Source organism: Arachis hypogaea, chromosome 2, assembly GCF_003086295.3.
Source record: "Arachis hypogaea cultivar Tifrunner chromosome 2, arahy.Tifrunner.gnm2.J5K5, whole genome shotgun sequence".
Taxonomy (NCBI): Eukaryota; Viridiplantae; Streptophyta; class Magnoliopsida; order Fabales; family Fabaceae; genus Arachis; species Arachis hypogaea.
The window spans coordinates 99,141,524-99,164,700 of NC_092037.1; the positions used below are offsets into that span (position 1 = coordinate 99,141,524).

The following is a 23,177-nucleotide window of genomic DNA, read 5'->3' on the forward strand; positions in this document are numbered from 1 at the left end:
AAAATGTAATTTTTTTTAATAATTTTAATATTAATTTTTTTTAATAATTAAATCCTTCTAATCTTTTAAAATACTTTTTTTTTTAGTTTTTTTAGTGTACTCATAATCTATTGGCCTTTTTCTAAAAAATATATATAAATTTTTTTTGAATCGTAAGATAATAAGATTTGATTTGAAGATTGACTTTATATATATGTACACACATGATCACTTACTGAAATTACAAATAATAACTTTGCATTCATATAATTTTTTATAAAAATCATTGTTAAATGTCATTTTATTTTTTTAAATAAACTTATGTCATATTAGTATATTACAGAATCCAAACAAATATATTTTTAAAGAAAAATAAGTGAAATAGTATCAAAATTATAAATAATCATGTCATATATAAAAAACATAATAAATCAAATTGGATAATTTTATTTGAGTTAGAAAAGTAAATTATAATAATGTATCCTTGTCATGTTTGTAATCTTGGATTTTAAATCTTTATAAGTTTAATAATTCATGCTATGAATAGGTAAGATTAAAATTTATCATTCTAATTTTGATTTTTTTTAATTGTGTCGATTACATGAACTATAACTTCACAAATGTAAGAAAAAAATATAATATATATATATATATATATATATATATATATATATATATATATATATATAATACGTGTTATTCTTTTCATTAATTTATTAAGACTTAAAAATATTGGTTTGCTGTAATCTTATATAAATTATGAGATTTTTGTTTGTTTTAGTCCTAAACTTCATAAATTATGGAATTCTCAAATATTTTATTCTATTTTATTTAAAATTATTCTTTATCTTATATTTTATTTTTTATCTAAAAAGAAAAGGTTGCCAAAGTCAAATCGGCATTGACAGATTTTTTTTTTTGGTGAAGTTTCAAATTGATGCTCAGAAACTCTGTTCCAAAAAAAACTTTCTTTTTAGCATCTCAAATTCAACAGCTTCATCCAACTCTCTCCTCCTTCGCTTGTTCAGCTCCTCGTATATTCAAAACCTTCAAAGCGCTCTCTGTTGCATAATCAAACCTTAAACCGCAACCACCGTCGATTCACGACATGGTAATTCACTCTCCCCTTTTCTCTCTCACACTCTCTCACTATGTTTTCCAAAGTTCTTATTTTTATTATGGTATAAACCCTTTTCCGTAAACCCATTAACCCAGATCTCATTCTTTGATTCCCACATCCCAAGATCATAACTTGTACTTAAAAATCTAATCTTTCACCGAAAAACTCAATTGGGTCACTGTTATTAGGGTTGCATTCTGCGGTCTACTAATTTATTTTGCCTCTCGTTTTCTGATTGCTTTCTTTTCTTCTCCTTTTTTTTTCAGCTGCCCCTTTCTCTTCTGAAGACTGCCCAAGGTCACCCAATGGTGAGTGTCTGCGAGGCCTTTGCTCTATGTTTACCTAATTCATGTGATACAGTGTAAATTGCAGAGATACTGTTTGATTTTGATACACTATCATGTTAGCGTTTGTGTCAGCAAATCATGTATCATTGTATATATGAGTTCTGAAGTAGTTATTTATGTTTTATATTTTGATTTTTACTATATGTTTCTGTTGGAACAGTTGGTGGAGCTGAAAAATGGAGAGACTTATAACGGGCATTTGGTGAATTGTGATACATGGATGAACATCCATCTAAGAGAAGTCATTTGTACCTCTAAAGTATTATTCTTTTGCTGTTGGTTCTTGTGTATTCATCGTGATATGTTGTGTGCTCTGAAATCTTTTATAATGTGTCATTGGAATTGGTTATGTAGGACGGAGATAGATTTTGGCGAATGCCGGAATGCTACATTCGTGGAAACACAATCAAGTATCTTCGAGTTCCTGATGAGGTTTGTAGCAGTGATTTTCACGTTATGTTGGAATTCGTGATCATGATGACATGATTCATGCATATGTTCATCCCCTGATGTTGCTGTATTGCCTGTTGTTTTAGGTTATTGACAAAGTTCAGGAAGAAACCAAGAGCCGTGGAGGTGAGCCTTTTTTTCCACATCTAGCTCATTTTTTGTAGTGATATTTAAGTCGTACGGGTGATCAAAGTGGGGAATAAACAAGAAATAAAGATAATTATCACTTCAAAGTTTAAACAAGTTATATTTACACATATAGAATGAGTTGAATAAGCTATTCATGTAGTCCTCTAGGTTTCTTCTAAAGAAAAATATGCTGGAAACTCCTTAATTGTGATCACCTTTTTCAGATCGCAAACCGCCTGGTGTTGGACGTGGAAGGGGAAGGGGGAGAGAGGATGGTCCTGGTGGACGGCCAGCAAAAGGAATGGGCCGTGGCCTTGACGAAGGTGGAGCTAAAGGGCCAGGAGGAGGCCGAGGCAGGGGGGGTCCAGGTGGAAAGCCTGGTGGTAACAGAGGTAAATCATCCCTTACATCATTCCAAACTCTCTGCATTTCATGTAGCAACTTTTCATTATCTAAGTTTTATCCCTCGAATTTCCCATGAACGAGTTCATGGGATCTGTGGTATTATCTGTTTACTTTATACTACTTCCACATATATGCTTACAAATCTTGCTTTCCCTTGTCTGGATGGTCAAGGAAAACATGATTTTTAGCGATCAAGTCATAATCGAGTGAAGTTAATGCATGTATGATTATGGTGTATTTTGGTTCAATACAACTTATGATTGAAAGCTTAAACTATGTCTAAAATTCCTGAAACTTTCAGATATCATATTAGGATCAGTTATAATACAAATTTTGGTGTAGTCCTTGTTATCTTAATTAATTTATGTTTCTTCTTCTTCCGCAGGTGCAGGGAGAGGTAGAGGTTGATACAACTGTTACATGGAACTACTTCATATGGTCCAATTGCTAGTTTTAGAGGCATCGGATCCCTGCTCAACAGATTGCTGTTTGTGATTCCCTTGCATTCTTGGTTGTAGGTTTCCAGTGTTTTTTGTTCTTGCATTTAGAGTCGCGAAAATGCTGATATTACAAGAACTCACCAAAGTGATGATGGTGATAATGTTAAATGTTGAAATAGAATACATCCACCCCATCATTCATATGCTTAGAAATGTTCCTTCCCATTGTACACTAAATGTTTGGGTGGTCCAACTTAAATTGTTTGTTCTAGTGATTTTGAGGCATGGTATGGTTAAGTTCTTGAATTGATGTTCTACTTCTCTCATACTTTTGAGGCATTGAATGGAGATAAATTACACATTTTTCATGTTAAAGAATACCTCAAAAGTTGATTTTATGGTACTTAATAAAAGTCACTCGTTTACAAACTATTTCATTATAAAACTAATATTTTGAGGATTAAAATGATGAATGAAAGTGAAACATGGTAATATTCAGATATGATTTTTGAGTTAATACTCAATTTAACCCTTATAATTTCAGGGACAATTTAGTTTGATTCTTAAAATTTCAATATAATCAAATTGAACTCCGAAATTTGTAATCAAAATTCGCATTAATTTATTGTGATTTGAATTCTTTGCTCATATTCCATGTGATTGAGGTCCGATAGAGTAAACTGAAGTTTGACTATATGGTTGTTTTCGTGAGAATATCAGAGGTCTAGTACAATTCAATCACAAAATTTAGACGAAAAGTTAAATCTTAATAAGTTAAATCTTAATAAGTTAACGTCCAAAATCAAATGTTATTCATGAAAATTAATTTAGGAACTAACAAAAGTTATTATTATAAGTTTTACTATTCAAATTAAACCAATTATAATTTTAAATCAATTTGAATTCAACCTCAATTTTTATGGGTTAAATTGAATATTAACTCTTAATAGCCACAAAATTTTTCTTGTGGTATGTTCTATTGAGTATTAAATCAGCATAATATCAAGAGTAAGATGATAAAGCAGATATCAAATCCTATTTCTGTTGAAAATGTTCAAAATTTTCACATCCTAGAATCCAATTAATATCGGCCTTAAAAACATTTATAAACAATATGGTCATTGACTAGGAAAGAGAAATAATAAACACACTCGGCTCCATCAACAGTTGCCATGAAAATTAATAGGCAGCATGATGAATAATATTATATAGATATTCTGATACCAAATTCCTTCATGAAATAAAAAAAAGTCTCACTTGTACAATATCCTACTTCAGCTAGAGAGAATGAATGTTAAGTCGTTAACTATGCCAATAGCACTCACTACTCACCAAGACACCAATGTTTTAGGGTCAAGAAACAGGGGTAATATGATGTCTCTACTTCAAGAACTATCAATTCACACTACAATACTGAAATAATCTACTGCATGCTTATAAGCATCATCAGGTGTTGAAGATCTTGAACTGAAAGGGTATTATGTGCTTGGAGCAGCTTCTTTTTTCTCTGTTGAAGCCTCCCCAGCAGCATCTTGATCTCCGGCCGTGGAAGCTCCCTCTTTCTCAGTACTAGTCTCCTGTCCTCCGGGCTTCGACACTTCTTGCTCTATTATAATTGGCAAACAAATATATTTCAGTCGGCCAAATAAACGAATCCTAAAGCACGAAAACCCTAAAGTACCATACTTGAGGCCTTAAGAATGGGAGAACAATGCTACGATGCACCTTCTACAGCCATTGATCATGTTGGTTCATTTAGGACACTCCCTAAATGATACTAAAACTGATCATATTCTGCGGCCGATGAAAAAAGGTAGATCCACCAATTTAAATCCTAAACGGCAACTGACTTTGGCCTCAAATATAGTATCATATGCATCATAGTTATAAAACCAACAAAACCTTTTCTTCCCAGATGAATTTGGCAATTCAATCAGTTAATTCAAGTTAGTTTCATGATTCATTGGCTTCCCCTCTAGGGGATTAATACTAGTGAGTAAAGTTCACACATACCCATGATTTCTAAAATGATGATGTATAATAAGTTCTTCACACACACCAAATATCAAATGCTAATTTTGCAGCATACTTACCATCATCATCGTCATCATCGAAATCACCCATTGCATCATCGCCCATCCCACCAAATTTCTGCAGCATTCAATAGAATTAAAATTTAGAACAGATTACATCAAACAAGAAAGGGTGTCCAAACAGATGAATTCATCCAAACACATTGCATACCGAAAAATCCATCCCTCCCAAGTCTAGATCACCAAGACCTAAGCAAACAAACAGGATAATCGGTCAGAAAACCGCAGCCATGAAACAGAGAATTTCAAAAATTGCTAATAACATGATTTAGGCATGTCCATACCACCATCATCTTCATCTTCATCAACCCATTTATCCCAATCTACTTTCACATAATGCGGAGGCTTTCCTTCTCCTCGTAGTAACCTTTTCCACCATCCTTTCTCTGCCTTCTCCACCACACAGAATATGCCTCTCACCCCTACATTAATCTTGCTCTCCTGAAACCAATAGAATATGCATTGAAAAACAAAAATAGTTCTAGTGCAATTAACAAAACACTAAATTTCTTAGACAAATTTCAAAAACATTAAAGAGACTTAAACATGTTACATGTACTCCATGGAGATTACATCAACAACAAACATCATCCTAAAGTGCAAGCACATCATAGATAATGCAATACTTTAGTTTAGTTTCTTAAACTAATATCTAAGTAGATGATGATGCATAGACAAGAAGAATCAACTTCCACATCAACCATTTCAAAGAAAACTACTTTAACCTACATGGTCACACCTGATTATCATAAAAGAATTTTACACGGTAAATTTTATAGATATGTCATTGCTATCTATAAATAGGAAAATTTGAGTCTCACCTCTACATTAACCTTGTCAAAGAGATCCAACATCAAGTCATACAGATGATCTTCGGCACCAGCAGTAGCCGAAAAGGTGAAAGTACCATCTGGAGTTAGGTCCACTTTCGCATTCTTCGAATCCGGCAACTGAACCGTTATATAAACCTTGTCCAGCCTTTGAGCCCACTTAACCTCAGGATGACGGCTGCACACAGCAAATGATGTAAAAAACACGATCAGAACACAAAAATCAAAAGGATTTAATTTGTATTTACTAAAAGTATAAATTCCTTTACAGTATCAATCACAATACTCAACTTTCTGATTCACTACATGAATGCTGATGCAAATGGAAGAATTTGATCCCTAAAAATGAAAATTCCCAAAATGCATGCAAGAAACCTAGATAGTATACTATAAATTGAACTACCAAAAAAGCTATTCATCCCAATAACATAAATTGCAGCACAACAAATTAAGATTAAAATTTAACTAACATCAACAAAAATCAAAATTATCAATATCAATGTTCAGCAACTTGACAATGCAAAAAAGGCATGTATAGCTGCTAGTAATTGAAAAACCACAATCATATTTTCCCACACTCTTCATAGAAAATCACACTTCCTAAACTTGCCAATGAGTTATAATAAGAGAAAACTTTTACAATATAATAAAAAATGAACAAAGTAATGCAAACTTCAGTGGTATAAACCATTAACTAACATGTGTCCTGTTTCCATTTCAAAAACTATGATTACTCAACATAATCACTAATCATAATCAAACTTAAGATGCTAAGTTCAGAGGATTAACACTTTTAAACATACATATGAACATAAAAAGTAAATAAATAAAATTGAAATGAAAAAAGTACCTCATGGTTTTGTTAGAGAGAGACAAAAACCCTACGTTTGAGAAGAATTAAGAGTAAGGTAGATTTTGATGACAGAAGAAGGAACACAGAAAGTGTGTTTATGTTGTTTGTTGAGCGACACTTCTAGACTTTACTACACCTTCTTTCTCTTTCTTCTTCTTCTTCTCTCTCGGGTTAAGTACCTTCTAGAATATGCTCCTTGTGCTTACCAAATTTATTTATTATTATTATTATTTTTTTTTTTCAAAAAAGGTATGTCTAGGACTAGATTGTTTTTTTCTTTCAGCAATGAAATTTTTTTTGTTATCTCCTAATCCGACATGATAAAGACTAATTTGTCGAAACTCTATTTAAAAAAAATTATTATTTATTTATTTATTTATTATTATTTTTTTTTCAGTAATGGAAATTATTGTTGTATCATCGTTGGTCATGGATGACGGAATGTTTCAATTTAATATGGAAGTGATTTTTTTTTAATTGTAAAAATTAAATCTGAGATTTAAATTTGAGACTAGACAAAATTTTAATTAAAATCTGAGGGTCAGGAGTGATAAGTTCAAATTCTATAGTGTATAAATTGAAGGATTTGATTTATGAGTGGTTAATTTTTTATTTTTATAGTAAAATAAATTAGTGGGCCAGATTTATAAATAAAAAAATTTAAAATTAAAATTAAAAAATTTGTGGGTCAGATTTATAAAATTTAAAAAATTAATATTCTAATTTCATGTGAACGAGAATTAACTTTTCGATTTTTTGGAATGTAATCTCCACGGCCGAGTGAAACACATTCATTTTTAATAACAATGTAAAATATAATTATCTTTTTAATATTAAAATTAAAAAGTGCTAGAACTACAATGATAGGTAATGGTATTTTCTGTGAACAGCGAGCTAAAATTTAAAAAAACGAATTGATCCGTATTTTAAACAAGTTGGGAATACATCAATTTTTTTTTGTGACTAAACAAAAAAAAAAACAAAGAAAAAAAAGAGATTATCCTAAATCAACAAGCATAAGATGCTGAAACTCATCACAAGGTTCCGACCAAATAACATGAGTTGGATTGGTCTTGACCGCATATCTCGCCAGCCAATCTGCCACAGCGTTAGCATCACGGGTAATCCATTCAAAATCCACAACCCAAGGTCTTGATAGAAGCTCCTGTATCTTCTGAAGAATATCAACCACATAACAATTTAGCCCATTTGCCGGATTTTTTAAAATGTGCAAAATGTCAAGAGAATCTGTTTCGCACACAATATCTCTCAAGCCATGATCTAAAGCTAAAATCAAACCCCTTAAAACAGCAAAAAGCCACATCTGACGATAGGCCCTGGAGGATAGCTACTAGAACAACCCGAAATCCAACGCCCATTAGAATCTCTAATAACACAACCAATTCCTGCTATGTTCCAATCAGAAAACAGACTCGCATCACAATTAACTTTAAAAGTGTCACCTATTGGAGGTTTCCACCTCCTTCGATCCTTGAAAGTTATACGGTTGGTACTGGCAGACTTTCTTAAATCATTAGCAGTAATCCGAGCCATAGCAACAACCTTATAGTTTGACCACTGATCTCTATTATTGAAAATATTATTGCAACGATGCCTCCACACTCACCAAAGACCGGCCCCTACAATTGCCTCATTGCCCGGCATGACCTTCCGAATCCAAAATTCCAAGAGAGTATCTTCAAATGAATCAATAAGCAAAGGATCCAACATTTGCCAAATGCATCTTGATTTCTCACAATCCCTAAGACAATGCTCCATTGTTTCCAGATCTGCATTGCATCTCGAACATCTGTCCGAATCAGTTAAATGACGCTTAAACCGGAAGGCATTTGTCGGAAGCGCATTTTGTAGACCCAACCACATCATCATCTTTATCTTCTCTGGCAAATTAAGGCGCCAAATCCACCCACAGTTGCTATTTTCGATCGAATTCACTTTCTTTGTCAGGAGCCAACGATAACCTTCTCGAGAGCTATAGGCTTTTAGTGATGCGGGCCACCAAATCCATCCGGATTCCGATTCTGACATTAAAGGAGGTCCAAGACTGTGAAGAAACTGTTTGACTTCATGAGAAATTGACGTTACGTCTTATGTTCACATATCGGGAATACATCAATTTAATTTGACTCATTCGAATTAACGAATTAAACGAGTTGATTCGTTTGATTCTCTTTTTATAATTTATTTTTTGTTTAAAAATTATTATATAATTTTAGCAATTCTTTTTACTTGATATCCATACGAATAAAAAAAATTGTTATGCATTCATATACTTTGATAATAAATTATTTAAAGTTTAAAAAATTAATTAATTAAAAAAACATTATATATGAACCAAAAGAAATTTTATATACAAAAAATAAATAGCTAATATCGTACTCATTTACTATAGAGCTGTAAATTAAGTCAAATTAATCTACTTCTAAACAAGTCCTAATTTTAGTGGTTCGATTCATCTATTTTTATGAGCAATTTGAATCGACTCGCGAATTGCAGTTCATGTTGAAGACTGTAATCATATAATAAAGATTTTATTTAATTCACTTTTGAATATTCTAAAAATCAATTTTTTAAAGACTAAATTGACCTAAAGGTATGTTTTGTTCATTTTCTTTTCCAATTGTTCCTTATAGTGCTAGACTTTCAGAAAATTTACGACAGAGTGAGGTGAAGCTTTGTGGATATAGTGCTGTAGAAGATGGGCTTTGGTCTTAGATGGAGAATTTGGGTGAAGGAATGTGTGACTACAGCGTCTATATCAGTGTTGATCAATGGGTCACCATCCAAGCCGTTCAAGATGGAGAGAGGACTCAGACAAGGAGACCCTCTATCTCCTTTTCTGTTCGTTCTTGTCGTTGACGTTCTGCACAGGATGGTGGGGGAGGCTGTAAGGAATGGACGAATTTTTTCATTGCTGGTGGGAAGGGACAATATAGAATTGTCGCATCTCCAATTTGCAGATGACACAATCTTATTCTATCCACAGGAAATAATAAAATCCGTTCTCAATAGTCTGCCGGTTTACTACTTGAGCTTGTACAAGATGCCAAAAGCGGTTGCAGAAAAGATAATTGGACTTCAGAGAAGGTTCATGTGGAGTAAAGAGGATGGGAATTATGGTATACCACTGGTGAAATGGGAGGTAGTTCAAGCTCTGAAAAAGCTAGGTGGCTTGGAGGTGGGAGATGCTCTAATTAATTAGAAATGCATCGCTTCTGTTCAAGTGGTGGTGGCGCTTCTCAAAGGAGGACTGTCCGCTGTGGAAGAAGGTTTTATGCTCTTGTAATCAGTTGGACCCAACTGTAATGTTGTCAAGCCAGACCTTGCCATCAAGAGGGGCCCTTGGAAAGATATCTGCCAGCTTAATATCAAGGAGCAACAGGTAAGAGACAAGATGATCAGTGGTTTGTCTATGGAGATGGAAAACGGCAGGAGCACTCGTTTTTGGGAGGATGCTTGGTTACAAGGTGGCTCTTTGAAAGATAGTTTTCCGAGACTCTTCTCTGTTTCAAATCAACAAGGTTTCGTAATAGGGGACTGTGGCTTTTGGGATGTGGTAGAGTGGGTATGGAACTTCCAGTGGAGGAGAGAACTATTCTAATAGGAGTTAGAGTTACTCAACCAACTTCACGACCGGTTACGGGTGTACGATTATCGAGTGATAGAGAGGACTGAGTTGTATGGAAATTTGACAAAAAAGGTATTTTTTCTACTAATTCTTTTGTGCAGGTGCTGCAGAAAGAGATTCTTTCAGAAGATATCATGAGTTACAGCTTCACTAGTTCGATTTGGCATGGCTTGGTTCCTCCAAGAGTTGAACTATTTGCATGATTTGTTTTAGTAGGCAGGGTCAACACGAAAGAGAGGCTGAGTAGACTGCGCATTATTAATCATAATGATAATATATGTGTTTTGTGTAAAAAGGATATATAATTTGTACATCATTTATTTTTTTCCTGTGAGTTTACGTGACAGGTGTGGTGTGCTTGGTTGAAGTATGCTGATAGAGCATGGGCCATTATTCTGGGACCGTTAAAGAATTCTTCGAGAGTTGGACTGGAGTACCAGGCAGAAAGTCGGAGCACCAGAAATGGCTAATAGGCTTTTTTGCAGTCATGTAGAACATTTGGTTGGAGCGGAATAGCAGAGTATTTCAGAGATCAGAGACAAGTGTTGAAGGTGTAAAGATTATGTCATTTTCGAGTTATAGGGAATGGTGTGGAGTTGATCCATTTGGTTGTTGATGGCAATGCTGGAGATGACAACGGATTATACTTGTTATCTGTGTTTTATGTCTTGTTTTTATTGTGCTTGAATCCTTGTTGCTCCACTTTATTGTGTTGAGTTTCCTTTGTTCAATATATATATATATGGATTTGGATCTTCTAAATTTTAAATTTTATTTTAGAAGATAAAATGTGATATCTCACCATTTATTTTATAGGTGGAACAAAAAAAATATAAAAAAATCTCATTTAAAGGTGAGATATCACTTTATTCTCTAAAGTAAAAATTTAAAATTTAGAGAATCTAATAGGGCAAAAAACAGAAATAAGCTAAGGGAGCAAAAAAATTACCTGAATCAGCCAAACTGAAAATTGCTTCACGAATCAGCCAAAGCACATTACTATGTAATTCGAACTAGTTTGGTTCGAACTACGTTAACATATAAATCGAACCAACTTGATTCAAACTACAAATTGCATAATTCGAACTAGCTTGGTTCGAATTACACACGTGAACCACTCCCCAAGTAATTCGAACCGACTTGGTTCGAATTACTCTCAAATTGCATCAAATAGTAATTCGAACCAGGTTGGTTCGAAATACTCACAATTCGTTCAAAACACTAATTTCTGTTACTAGCATAGTTTCTACGTCATGTCTTAATTTAACTCGTAGAGTTTGTTATTCCGGTGTGCATTCAACATACATTTCATTTAAAACTCTGGAAACAAAACATATTCATCAATAATGATCCCATTCACAGTACATCGCACTAACATTAACAAATGTTATCACTTACCAACTACAAATAAGAAAACCGATAATACTGGAATCTAAACGCGAAATTGAAATAACAAAAGTACCAAAGCTAGCAATACACCTAATCATGTCCCCGTGTGTGCTCTGCTCCTCGGAGCTGTGGGTAACTCCGACGTGTGTGGCTGGGCTGCCGACAAAGCCCACATCTCTTTGGCCGGTTCGGGTTTGCCTCGTCCATATTGGTCCGTATCCGAGTGGACCTCGGACGACCCTCTCTCGCACGCCTTTTATTCGGGTCTGGGATGACAGTCGGCCCATCATATGGTGGCCAGAAACCCTCTGGAATGGGAGATGTGAAACCCATCCGATACACACTGAAGACCGAACTAAGACGATACACACCTGGTGGACGTAAGGCTCCCATGTAAGCCGTGAATAGGCACAGCATGCCAGTGCGTGGGGACACGGGAAATGAAGTGCCTGGAAGTATCTGCAGTCACATGTCTGATATGCAAGCGAGACTCTGTAGCTACCCAGTGAGAAAGAACCAGTAGGAGTTGTCTCTGCGACGGTGAACTCGGAGTTATCCCTGTCATACAAAGTCACCGTGAAGCACCGAGCCGTCTTCAAGTTGGCCTCTATACATGACAAACCCCATTTTGAGGGTTTATCTTGTGCCGATTTCAGGGGTTTTATCAATGATTCCACACACTTTCTGTATGAAAATATAAGAATTTGCATTCCTTTCCTAGTTTTTCCCCATGGATGAAAACATACTTATTTTGCACTAAAATAGATACATTTCTAATCTTCTCTTGATGCCATTCGATGCCGTGACCCGTGTGTTAAGTGGTTCCAGAATATAGGGCAGGGATGGACCGGAAGAGAGAAGGAGGATGGGAGCAAAGGAAGGGAGCAAGAGAATTAAGCCTTGGAAATCTCAGCATGGGCGCGTGCGCGCACTTGACCTGTCCGCGTGGGTAGAACAACTAGAAGCCGAAGCCAAGAGTCGAGCCACGAGTCGGGTTACGTAGCGGCTAAGCCATGATCTTTTTGGGCGCGCACGCGTACGTCACGCCTCCGCGTACATTCCAAAATGCATCTGTGGCGCGCACGCGTACCTTGCGCATGCGCGCCGATGTTCGAATGTGATTTTTTAGAAGTCACGTGACTTAGGCGTGGAGTTGGTTGGAGATCCCATTTTTGGGGAATGCCTTGGCGGAAAAGCTTAAGAAGACCAGAGGAGCAAGGGTCAAAGACACTTAGTTCATTTTCTAGATTAGAGATATTTTGGGGGGGGGGGGGGGGGGTAGTTAGTTACACTCTTGAGGGAGGAGAGAGAGATCTCAAGCTCTCACTAGGGTTCTTCTTCATCTAATTTCTGAACTTTCACTCACTTTTTGGTGAGATCCATTGCAATTCTCACTTTACTTTGCTCATGTCATAGATTTACTTATCCAATTTCAAGTAGTAGTTGTAATTGCTAAATTCTCTTAGATCTAGAATTCAACTTTGTGTTTTTGAATTTCATCAATACTTTGAGAAGTTGATCCTCATTGTTGCTCTTTGATGCTTGTTGTTAGTTCCTTGTGTTGCAATACCTTTAATTCTACTTTTCTTCTCATTTTACTATGACTTTCTTTCTTGTCCATCAAATGTTTGATAAAATGTCAACTAGTTATGGAGTAGAAATTTCTCACTTGGCATAGGATTGGACCATTAGAAGAAGTTGAATAGTTGTGTCAATTGTTGATTTGGAATTAGGGATTGCTAATTGACTTGGAGTGCACTAAAGCTAGATTCCTATGAGGTGAAGCTAGGACTTGTGACTCAAGTTGATTATTTTCATTTGACTTTCCTCTACACCTAGGGGATAACTAAATGAGGCATAGCCTAATTGTTGTCATCGTTGAAAGAACTATAAGGATAGAAATTCTAATGCCAATCCTAAGCCAAGTCTTTTAATGATTGATAATTTTTTTCTTACTACTTTGCTAAAACCTTCAAAGAATCCCAACAAAGCTTTCTAATCAATAAGATGCACATTTTGGCAATTCCAAGGGAGGACGACTCGGGAGACTAGTACTCTCGGATATAGATTGTAGGATTGTTTGGTATGAAATTTAAGTGTCGATTAGACTATACTCACGATCATATTCATCTTTGAATTCTAAATCGGCATGCTAAATTTCGTTTATCAATACACTTCACCAAGTGCTGACTAAATTGTTGTCCGGTTCCCTGCTGTGCCTCAGCCTCTCTCCCTTTGCGAACAAATAATTCGGCCAACCTTCCGTATGTTGCCTTCACTAGCGAGCACACAGGAAGGTTTCTGACACCCTTGAGGATTGAGTTCACACACTCAGAGATATTCGTCGTCATGTGTCCAAATCTACGCCCCTCATCACAATGCTGTGTCCACAATGAATACTCAATCCGGTTCGCCCAGTCACACATCGCCGGGTCATTAGACCTCAGAATATCAAACCAGTAATGGAACTCGACCTCGGTCTTAGCGTACACCGCATTCATAAGTAGCCTCCTTGCGTCTTTGCCCTTGAAGGCTAGGGCAAAATTTGCCGCTACATGTCGAATGCAGAATATCCGGTATACAGACGGAGGTAACCATCCTCTGTTAGGAGCCTCAAGCGCGGCCTTGATGCCGTTATGCCTATCCGATATAACCAGCAGACCCGGCTGCAGTGTCACATGCTCACGCAGGTAGGAGAGAAAGAAGGCCCACGACTCAGCATTCTCACCCTCGACTAATGCGAATGCCACAGGGAGTATGTTGGAGTTCCCGTCCTGTGCAATCGCGACAAGCAACGTTTTCTCATACTTGCCATAGAGATGGGTGCCGTCAATACTAACTAGGGGCTTGCAATGATGGAATGCCTCGATACATAGTGAAAACGTCCAGAATAGTCTGTGAAAATAAGCTTGAGACTCGTCCAGCTGTGCACCGATACGAACAGGACTCGTCTTAAGGACTGCAACAGTACCAGGCATCGTCAACTGGACTCCTAACACCCGCCTTGGGAGCTCGTTGTACGCTCATCCCAGTCACCATAAATGAGGGCAACAGCCTTCTGCTTGGCTAACCAGACCCTCCTATACGTCGGCCTAAACCCAAAGTGTGCGGCGGTGGCATTTAGGAGCACCTTGATGCTGACGGATACATCAGCCCTAACCATTGGCATAATGAATGCCGATATCACATGGTAATCCAAAGTCCTGTGGTCGCTAGAGATGGAGGTGGCGAGACACGTATGCGGTCCGTTGTAGCGTTTTGACTTCCCAAAGGCCCTTGCGCTGTCGGAGACTCAGGCAAATCAACCATGTGCACCCATTCCCGAACTCAGAACACTTGCCCACATATCGGCGATAGTCAGACTCCACGACCTTGTACTGTACCCCTCGACGGATGCTGTAAGTCTTCACACTTAACAGGGCCTCATCTTTATCCTGAAATTGCAGACCAACCTGAAATTCTATCAGACCTGCAGACCCTTCACCATCTCTAGCGCCAAATCCAGCCGGCTGCCCAGGAACCCCCTCCTGCCTCATGGCATCTAAGTCCAAAGAAGAAAAATGTGGAGGGTACTGCTGTGTGCCAGAGCTAGAACCACCGCCCGCCCCAGCAGGCTCACTTGCTCCGACATCATCGCCACTGTCATCAACAATCATATCCGACTCGACATCATCGTCCTCTGGATCATCCAAAAATCCATTTCCAACCCCAGCCGGTGTAGCACACTGTAAAGAGATTCGTGGAAATTCCCCTGTTCCGACCTCGTCGCCTACACTGCCGTTGAGATCAAAAGCGAACGAAGGGGAGGCAACAGGTTGGACGGGTGGCTCGTACGCAGGGACAGAGGAAGAAGCAACGGCAGGTCTGGAGCTAAAACCGGCTACCGTGGCTAAAGTGGTGGTATTCCGGTTCGAACCCCCCGAGTTGGATACCACGTCAACCAACTTTGCCAACAGTTCTGGTGTCCTCACCTCTAGAAACTGCCGGCGACAATGAAATATGACCTACAAGTCCTCATCACTCCCGATCGTGAAACAATCATACTTAACGGTTTCCTGGAGCACCGTGATTGGAATGCGATAGAAAAACTTCTTAACCCGTTTCACATCTTCGAGACCAAGTTTCAGCAATACAGAGCTAACAAGGTCCTCATACCTAGTCGTAGGCCTGACGATCATACACAGAGGATCCTTATCAGTGAATTTCACACCAGAACGAGTTTTCCTCTTAATGGATCCTCTGTGGTGAACCAACACTATGAAACTCTCTTCACTAGCCATCTTATCCCTCTAATGAGAGATACTCACGTTCACACCATATATGTACAGGTCTGGTTCTAACTAATTCGAACCAGCCTGGTTCGAATTAGTTATTAGTAATTCGAACCTACTTGGTTCGAATTACTTTGGTTAGCTTCCACCTATATAATTCGAACTCATCTAGTTCGAATTATGTATGTTTTAAGTTCGAACCAACCTGGTTCGAATTAGTGTGAATGTTGCCAAGTAATTCGAGCTGATTCGGTTCGAATTATATATAAATGAAATTCGAACTAAGCTGGTTTGAATTGTATAGAGAAGTGCTTTGGTTGATTGATGAAGCAATTTTTAACTTGGCGGATTCACGTAATTTCTGGCTACCCTTGACTTATATATGTTTTTTGCCCAATATAATATATAATAAAATGTTTTTATGAATTTAACTATCATAGAACTTCAATAATTTTGTATATGATTTTGCCAGGGAGTTCCTATGAATACTGCCCTGAAGTTCTTCCAACTATGAAGTGCAATTCGGTATAGAATTAGATAAATTTTATGACCCTAGCTAGCAAAGGGTTTGTTGATTGTGAATGATACTTGCATTGTTGTTGCCGAGGTTTTGGATACTAAGGAGGATTTCAAGAATTTATGCAAATTCAAAAGTATTTTGTTCAACAATTGGAGGAACTATTTTTAACTACCGTTATGGTATCAAATATCATGAGAAGAGTAAGAGAAGTCGAGACTCAAGAGTACATTGAATGGTCGTTCATAGCTTTGGGAAGAGTTTTGCATTTTTTTAAGAGTAATAGTGTGAAGGATATGAATGATGATGCATGTAAGGAGCTTCATATGATTATATTATTAGGAGAAAGATAATATTCTCATTTATTACTAATTATATCTTTTTTAAATTATATAAATTATATTATAATTTTACAAATTATTTATTTTTAAATTAAAAAATCAAATTATTATATTATTAATAATAATTTATTTTCTAATTTTAAAAATATTAAGCAATTATTTTATAAAAGTTAGTTAAAATTTTTTATAGAAAATATTTTTATAAAAGAGTTAGCAACTTAGCATACAACTTTATATATGTATGTGCGAGTATATTATTTTCTAAATTTAGTTCATTATCAACATGCTTAAATAAATGGTAGTATTTGTTTTACCTTAACTGTGGCTAACTGAATAATTTTAATACATTAAAACCATCACAACTAAATTATATTGTTCATTCATGATTATAATATTTTTTAAAAAAAGATAATATAATAAAAAAATCTATTATTTTAAAAACTGAAATACTAACGATTTCCTTTCTTAATTATCTTGAAGCAATTTTGCGACCTTGGCTAATTAGCAACTTTACCCTACCATGTGCTATTGAACAAAAGATTCAACATCTAATTACGTCAAGATTATTAAGCGTCATTAACTTAGGGTGTCACTAAATTTCAACTATCACGGACTTAAGCATAACTGATGACAAAACTATAATTTTTACTTCCTTTAAGTTACTTACACATTTAACATAAAGACTTGAGTCCATTATAGGCCAACAGATGAAAATGTTGTTACAATTAAATTTTAAGAAAAAAACATTGACCATATAAAGCTAATATAACAGAATTCCATTGACAAAGTTAGCCGATAAATTCAAATTTATGAATATGTGGCGTTTATTGATCAATTATTTGTTGCTTATCACACTAACCCAGAAGATTTTATGTAGCTGATGATTAAGATGGCTTAATCGTTTACAATGATCTTATAATTGCATTTGGTTACAAGTAATTAGACTCTACTAAATCATACAAAGTATAGAAGCTAAGAATAAAAGAGGGGTTAAGATTTCTTAAAATAAGAGGTGTATTTTTACATAAGCTAACACAATCAAAGAAGAGGTTGATACAGTAAAATTTTTGATAAACTTTCTTTTTTCCTTTTTGTATAAAAAGAGAAAGACCCAGATTAGAGAAACATATACAAAAAATTTAAAGTATCTGATCTCATCTTCAGCTTACACACCTCAAGACTCAAGTCAAGTAAGTTTAAGTAAAATGTTCATCAGAACATTAATTCAACGAAAAAAATTCATGTCAAAGAACGATAATGTTACCAAGATGATCCGATCCTGTTGACTGTTGATATTTATCTTTAAGGAAAAGTTTAGGGACCGCCACTTTTATTAAAATTTGGCCAGCACTTAACCATCAAAAGAAAAATGAGTAATCCTACACCGTTAGATATCATCTCATACCATTAAAAATGTTTATTATGGCTAATTGATAGTTATATATCACAAATTCTACTGACTCCCTAACATTCCTCTATTTTTAAATTTGATCAAACCTCATTTTTTTCATCATAACCTGATCAAACCCAGAAAAAACATCATCCATCATAATTTTTAAACCACCATAAAGATTATAATATAAGAATTAAAAAGAGGCAATATAGTCAACGTAATTAGCCAATTGCCGCTAAATCATTAAAAATATATTCAATCATTATACCTTAGGATCACTTGCTGTAAACAATTTTTTCTCAAACTCAATTACATCCATAGTTCAAATCTCTTTAGAAATTCAAGTACTAACTAATCTCAAATATTTTAACCAATGAATCATATCTATTTAGCTAATGTTTGTAGTAACCAAAGACATATCACAAATAGTAAATCATAGAAAAAAATGAACAATAATGCAAATCGGTCCTGCTCTAAGCATAATTAAGCATGATATTAAACAATAAATCTTCAAAAAAAAGGAGAAATAATAATAATATATAGCAGAGATCTCCTTTTAATATTCATTTTCATATACAAGTGATTATTCAGCAAGACAACAATAAATTTAAAGTTCAGTTATTAACAAATTCAACTCAGTGATAATTTTCAACAACAAAAATATTTAGTTAAGTAATTATTTGAGCAAGATAACAACAAATTCAAGGTTCACTAATGATAATTAGTAAAAAAATTCATCTTAGTGATGATTTTAAGCAACAAAGAAACTAGTTCAGTGATAATTTTAACAACAAATTATTCAAGATTCAGTGGTGATAATTAGTAACAAATTCATGTTAATGATAATTTTCAGCAAAACAAAAAAAAACTACATCATTAATATTTTCAGCAACAAATTGCAACAACAAAGATGAATTACAACAACAAAACTGAAAAAGAAAGAACAGAAAAATTTATTGGAACTCACCAAATTGAGGACCAGCTTCTGGTTGCACGAAGGGAGCTGACGGCGAGACTCAAAGCAAGAAGACGAAAATGACGACCAGCCTCGGGAATGGCTGCTTCTACCGCCGGCGACGACGAGCGCAAAAAGGCGTGCGATTGAGTGCGAGACAGTGAGGAGACATGGAGCGACAACAACGATCAATCCCGAGACCTGCTTCTGTCATCGGCGACAACGAGCTTAGGGAAGGTGTGCGAATGAGACTACGTGTGAGATGATGACCACTGGCGATGCAGAGAGCGATGACGACTTTGAGTGCGAGACTAGAGACGAGAGAGGGAGAGAGCTTGAGATTGCGAGAGCTAGCGAGTAAGAGATGAGAGAGCTCGAGCTTTAATGAAGAAAGGAAGAGGAAGCTAAGGAGACTTTGAGTGCTAGGATTTTTTTTTTTTTTTTGTCAGATTGAGAGATTAGTGAGAGGTTGGACTAGGACTTAGGGGTAGGATATTTTTTTGTCCGAAATCTAATTGTATTTTTTAATTTTTAGGAATTTAAATGTCTACAAAATAAAAAATTAGGGATATATTTATCTTTTTCTAAAGAATTTAAACATGATTCGATTCAGATTATATAAATAAATTGAATCGAATCGGATCTGATAATTATAATATGAACAATTGAATTTATTGTTGTTAATATAATAAACCAATTTTATTTTAATTTTTTAAAAAATAAATTATTAATTGATTTAATAAATATATTTATTAACAACCTGACACGTAAACAACTTTAAAAAAAATATTTTATGTATTTTATCAGAATGGTTGCCAAAAATATTTATTCCAGGCATGTGGTTAGTAGTGTTCACTACTTTGGCTTAGTCCACTGGAAATTGTTAAACAAAGGAGGTTTGAGAAAATCAACGGGAGAGATTTGAGGAGACGATATTCCACATCAGCCACCAGAATAGTTATATATATATATAGTGCTTCAAACAATACAGTGCCAACCTCGAAATGGAAGGCAAGTAATGCAAAAAAAAAAAAAAAATTGCAATGTTTTCTTCTCTTTTTTATTAACATTCCCTTATGCTAACTAATTTCAACCACAGAGAAGATGGAGTTACCGGAGTATGTTGATGACAAAGAAGGAAGGATCGAAAGAACTATGAGGGAACGTGTGACGTTCACTTGGACAATCATCAACTTCTCAAAATTGAATTGCGAAAAGTTGTACTCCCAGACATTCTTGGTTGACAACACTCCATGGTATACTTATACATATCTATGAGAAGCGTTTTAAATATTTCAGAAATTATGATGTTTTAGTGGTTTTAGTCATTGATTTCAATCATATATATTTTATTATACGAATGTATATTAAAATCAGTTATTAATATAGAATATATATTAAAATATAAAATACATTATCTTAAACTACACAAATATTCGATCATTAATTCAATTCTTTTAGTCTAACCATCTAAAAATATATTTTTAGTAGTCCACACTTTTAAATAATATTTTGTCAAAAATAATAATTTTTACTGATTCTCTAATATTTCTGTTTTTGATATATATTCAATTAACCACTGGAACAAAAAACTTAAATATTTGTAGCTTATATGTATGTCTATATGTTTGGATAATCTGTTTGATTTGATTTTAGGCGAATTCTTCTGTATCCACGAGGACAAGGGTACATGACAAAACGCTTAACAATGTACCTGTGTGTTGGGGACAGTCATAGTTTATCTGGTGGTTGCTACACTAATCCTACTAACTTCCAAATTACTATACTTAATCATCACCAGCAAAGCTTGGACTCCCATCGTATTGGTACTTTCTATGTACACTCTCAATAATATCAAATTGAAAACATTTATATTGTAATTTTTAATACTATAATATAAAATATATTTTTTAATATTTATTAATTATTTTTAAAAATAATAAAATTGTGAAAGAATAAAAATAAATAAATTTTTTTATATATTGTTGTTTTATCATATAGAAGAATAATGTTACTTATTTATTGTATGTTGTTGTTTTATTATATGAAAGAACAATACTACTTATTTATACTAATTATTAAACTGATTTTAATTTTAAAATAAGATAAAAAAAAATCAGAATCTCTAGATGATTTTATTAGAAAAAAATAAGTATAACTAATTTAAAAAAAAATAAATATAATAATTTTTTTCTAAAAAAAAAATGAGATAACAAATAAAAATAACATAAGAATTTAATAAAATAGAAGAAGATTCTTATATTTATGTATATATATTTTGTAACACGTAATAATAAGAATTGAGAAATATATAAATATCTAACCATTTTATTTATACAGAAAAATCAATTATAAAATATATACTTCAATAATAAATCCTTAATTAATATTTTTATTTTTTATTTTATAATCATATAAATAATTCATCAGCTGATTTTTTGACTTAGTCCTTAATTTTCAGTAAATGAATCATATTATGAAATATGAACAACCCTAAATTATATATATATAATAAAAATGTTTAATAACAAAAAGATATTAATAAAAAAATTATCCTATAATATATAAATATTAAATAAGATAAATTTAGATTGTTTAATCCATTGTTTTTTGTTATAGACATTGTAAGAACTTTATCATTTCGGCTCCGTTATGTTACCAATAGCATATCTGCCAACTTCTGCCAACTCTTATTTATAATTGTGTTTTATGAAAGTGTGTTCGTGGATGTGTCTAATAAAAATATATTTTTTATAACTGTGTTTAATAGAAATGTCTTTATAGATATATTTTCTGGATGTGTCTCTTTATATATGTATTTAAAATATATTAATTATTAGACACATCTATGAACACACTTCCATAAAACACAAATATAAATAAGAATTGGCAGAAGTTGGCAGATGATATGTTGGTACCCTATACTTTTCTTTATCATTTTAATTATCATATGACTTCACTTTTGGCAGGGAATTATGGGTATGGAAAATACAACCGCGAAAAACTTCCTTCCTTTGATCGCCGGCAATTCTTGACTTTATTTAACTTTCATGAAAATGGGTATCTTATGGATGATACTTGCACTATTATTGCTGAGGCTTCAGTCAAGAAGCATGGTACTGATCACAGTCACTTGATTATGAAGGGTATCATGTCTTCTTTTGAGTTAGTGGATTTCAGGGATCTATGCAAAGTAGAGAAAAGATTTGTTCAACTATTGGAGGAAGCGTGTTCATATCACCCTATTCTTATTGAAAATCAGAAGAAGAGGAATAGAACTAAGAAGTTTATTGAATGGTCGTTCACTGCTTTGGGAAGAGTTTTGCATTTTCTTGACACCACGAGTGTGGAGAATATGAATGATGATGCATGTAATGAGCTTCAGAATCTATGGGAGGAACTTAAGACTTTTGGATTTGATGATTTGACTTGGTTGGAGCTTCATGTTCTAGATGCATTGTCTATGAGAACCCATATGGAGGTTGATCTTCATGCAGCTAAAATGGAGGAATCGGTAAAGACATAATTTCATGATGATATTTTTTCTTTACGTCAAATTCAACGTTAGAAATCGTTAAATAATAATTTAGTCAAACATATCAAATTATTTAACGAATGAGTTTTCATGATGCTCAGAGAATGGCAGCAAATGGAGGAATAATAGAGAGCGTTGTCAAAGGCCTTATAACGTGCTGCCAACCGGAAGGCAAGCAATAAATACGTCACTAGTTTTCTGATTTTTCGTTTTTAAAATGGTGAAAACTCAACGAGCAATTAATTTCACATGAAGTTGATATTTGAGAGTCGTTAGATGATTTGATTAATTTGACTAAATTTTTATCTAACAGATATTAATTTCACCTGAAGTCGACTTCACCGACTTCAGCCTAAGTTTTTACCTAAAATATTGCTGCTTTTGTTGTTGGATGATAAGGCAATGTAAGCAAGCTTCATTTTCACAAATGTTAAATTGAGATGAAGAAAGTGAAAATTTCTTAAAACTTTTATGTAATATT

The 23,177-nt window shown here is 34.4% G+C and overlaps 1 protein-coding gene and 1 pseudogene across 1 annotated transcript; one reads left to right on the forward strand and one right to left on the reverse strand.

Annotated features, from left to right (window-relative positions):
• The first annotated feature begins 858 nt into the window (after window positions 1-858).
• On the forward strand, window positions 859-3,245 carry LOC112755807 (sm-like protein LSM4; annotated as a pseudogene).
• A 781-nt stretch (window positions 3,246-4,026) lies between these two features.
• Window positions 4,027-6,968, reverse strand: LOC112755816 (uncharacterized protein OsI_027940). The gene is made up of 6 exons (XM_025804115.3): window positions 6,644-6,968; window positions 5,785-5,971; window positions 5,248-5,404; window positions 5,115-5,152; window positions 4,964-5,021; window positions 4,027-4,476 (listed from the first exon to the last, which is right to left on the reverse strand). The coding sequence occupies exons 1-6, from the start codon at window positions 6,646-6,648 to the stop codon at window positions 4,349-4,351; spliced, it is 573 nt and encodes a 190-aa protein (XP_025659900.1). The 5' UTR covers window positions 6,649-6,968; the 3' UTR covers window positions 4,027-4,348.
• Between the last annotated feature and the right edge of the window lie 16,209 nt (window positions 6,969-23,177).

Coding starts and splice junctions, on each gene's coding strand:
- LOC112755816 (XM_025804115.3), bottom strand. Junction 5,153..5,247: donor TGAAGATGAAGATGATGGTG/GTATGGACATGC, acceptor TTGTTTGCTTAG/GTCTTGGTGATCTAGACTTG. Junction 5,022..5,114: donor TGGGAGGGATGGATTTTTCG/GTATGCAATGTG, acceptor TGAATGCTGCAG/AAATTTGGTGGGATGGGCGA.